Genomic DNA, 1,705 nt, shown 5'->3' on the forward strand with positions numbered 1-1,705 from the left:
TTTTTTTTATTCTTTATTATTTTTGTGTTCACAATCTTTGCAGGTCCTCCGTTATTTATTTTTCATCTCACCGAACCAGCAAACGATTTTTTTAGGGGGAAGAGGTAAGTTGGTTCATTTAAGAAAAGCCCCTCGCCCCAACAAGGAGTATGCAATCCTTTAATATTATCTATTTGGCCTCCTTGAGACAAAAATGGCTTATTGAATAAAATAATAGCAACATGAATCATGTAAGACAAACATACCTGTATTTGATAACTACCATAAAGGGCGAAAAAAATTAATTCACCAAATAATAGGGATAGAAATAAATTATTAAATTTTATTTTAAAATTATTTGTGTTCCTTAATTATGCCTTACCTTTGAGTAGCATTTGGCACATACAGTTCTTTTACAAAGCTTGCAGATTTGTCCCCAAGGACCGAAAACACCAAAGCGTGTTTTCATACATAAGAAACATACCTGAAAAAATATTTTATTATAATTGGTACGATTAACTAATAAATTTTATTTATATATAAATTGAAATGGTTGCCCTTACTCCCCAATGTCAGACATTACAAATTAAATTTATTTTAATTACTGACGAAAAATGTAATATGCAATTTTTTCTCATATAAATTTTAAATTGAACTCATACTTTTCTCCTTTCAGCATCTTCCTTGACCCGACCTTCAACTGGAAGACTTTCAAGCTCGGCTTTCGTGAGAACACTTCTGATATGAACTATTTCTTCAAGGGTCAGCGATAGGCACTCTTCTTGCCATTGTTTCTGTGAAAAGTATAAAAATATGTTTATTTAGTTGAAATTTATTGTATATCACATAACCAAGGGAAATATCTCTTAGAGCAATAAATTTTCAATAGGATACATAAAATACCAAATTTACTTATACTTTAGGTTTCTCAAATATTATCTATTCAGGATTTAAAATTACATAATATCGGCCCTCCAGAAATAAATCCTCTGGGTCTGAATAATCAAGTCTTACAAAATGATCTGTGCTTATGTGTGTAGTGTAGGTATATGAAGAGCAAAAAAACAAAAAGTTGTAAAAAGTAAATTAAATAATAGGCAGTTATATGCCTGAGATGTTATAGCAACTTTCACACTAATATTGACTTACTATTTTTTTTTTATTTTCAAGCTAAAAAACTAAAGACCAGAGAAAGCGAAAATTATGTACCAGCATTTTTTATTTTTCGGTTGTTATAAAAATTAGTATTTTAGATTTTCTGAAGGAGAGGATAACAAATAAGGTTTTGTTCCTGCCAAAAATACAACAGTTTATCAAAAGATAACGAAGCAGTAATGCAATAGAGGTAGATCGAGTGGTCTCAGATATGGTCTCGTTATTTAAGCCGCTTCAGACTATTTCAATGAGGATAAAACTTAGCTGCCATTAAAGACCATTTAATTTTATTTTGACATAGTGAATTTAATCAAAATATTTAGTCGTTTTTTTGAGAAAATCAAAACTAAAAAGTGGCATTTCGCGCCAGTCGATTTTATTAAAAAAGTTGGTGTCACATTCCTGCCAGTTGATTTTATTAAAAAAGTTACTGACACATCCCTGCCAGTTGATTTTATTAAAAAAGTTACTGTCACATCCCTGGCATATACCTGCCAGTTGATTTTATTAAAAAAAGTTGCTGTCACATCCCTGGAATATACCTGCCAGTTGATTTTATTAAAAAAGTTGC

The 1,705-nt window shown here is 30.5% G+C and overlaps 1 protein-coding gene across 1 annotated transcript in view; it reads right to left on the bottom strand.

The window, feature by feature from the left end:
- Positions 1-1,705, bottom strand: part of LOC136796867 (protein spire-like) — a 26,466-nt gene that overhangs the window by 11,712 nt on the left and 13,049 nt on the right. The window contains exons 4-5 of the mRNA XM_067051860.1: positions 642-773; positions 362-463 (exon numbers count right to left, since the gene is read on the bottom strand). Of these exons, the coding sequence (XP_066907961.1) occupies positions 362-463; positions 642-773 (234 nt within the window). The remainder of the gene's footprint in view (positions 1-361; positions 464-641; positions 774-1,705) is intronic.

Source organism: Halyomorpha halys, unplaced genomic scaffold (assembly GCF_000696795.3).
Source record: "Halyomorpha halys isolate HHAL.00 unplaced genomic scaffold, Hhal_1.1 Scaffold543.1, whole genome shotgun sequence".
NCBI lineage: Eukaryota > Metazoa > Arthropoda > Insecta > Hemiptera > Pentatomidae > Halyomorpha > Halyomorpha halys.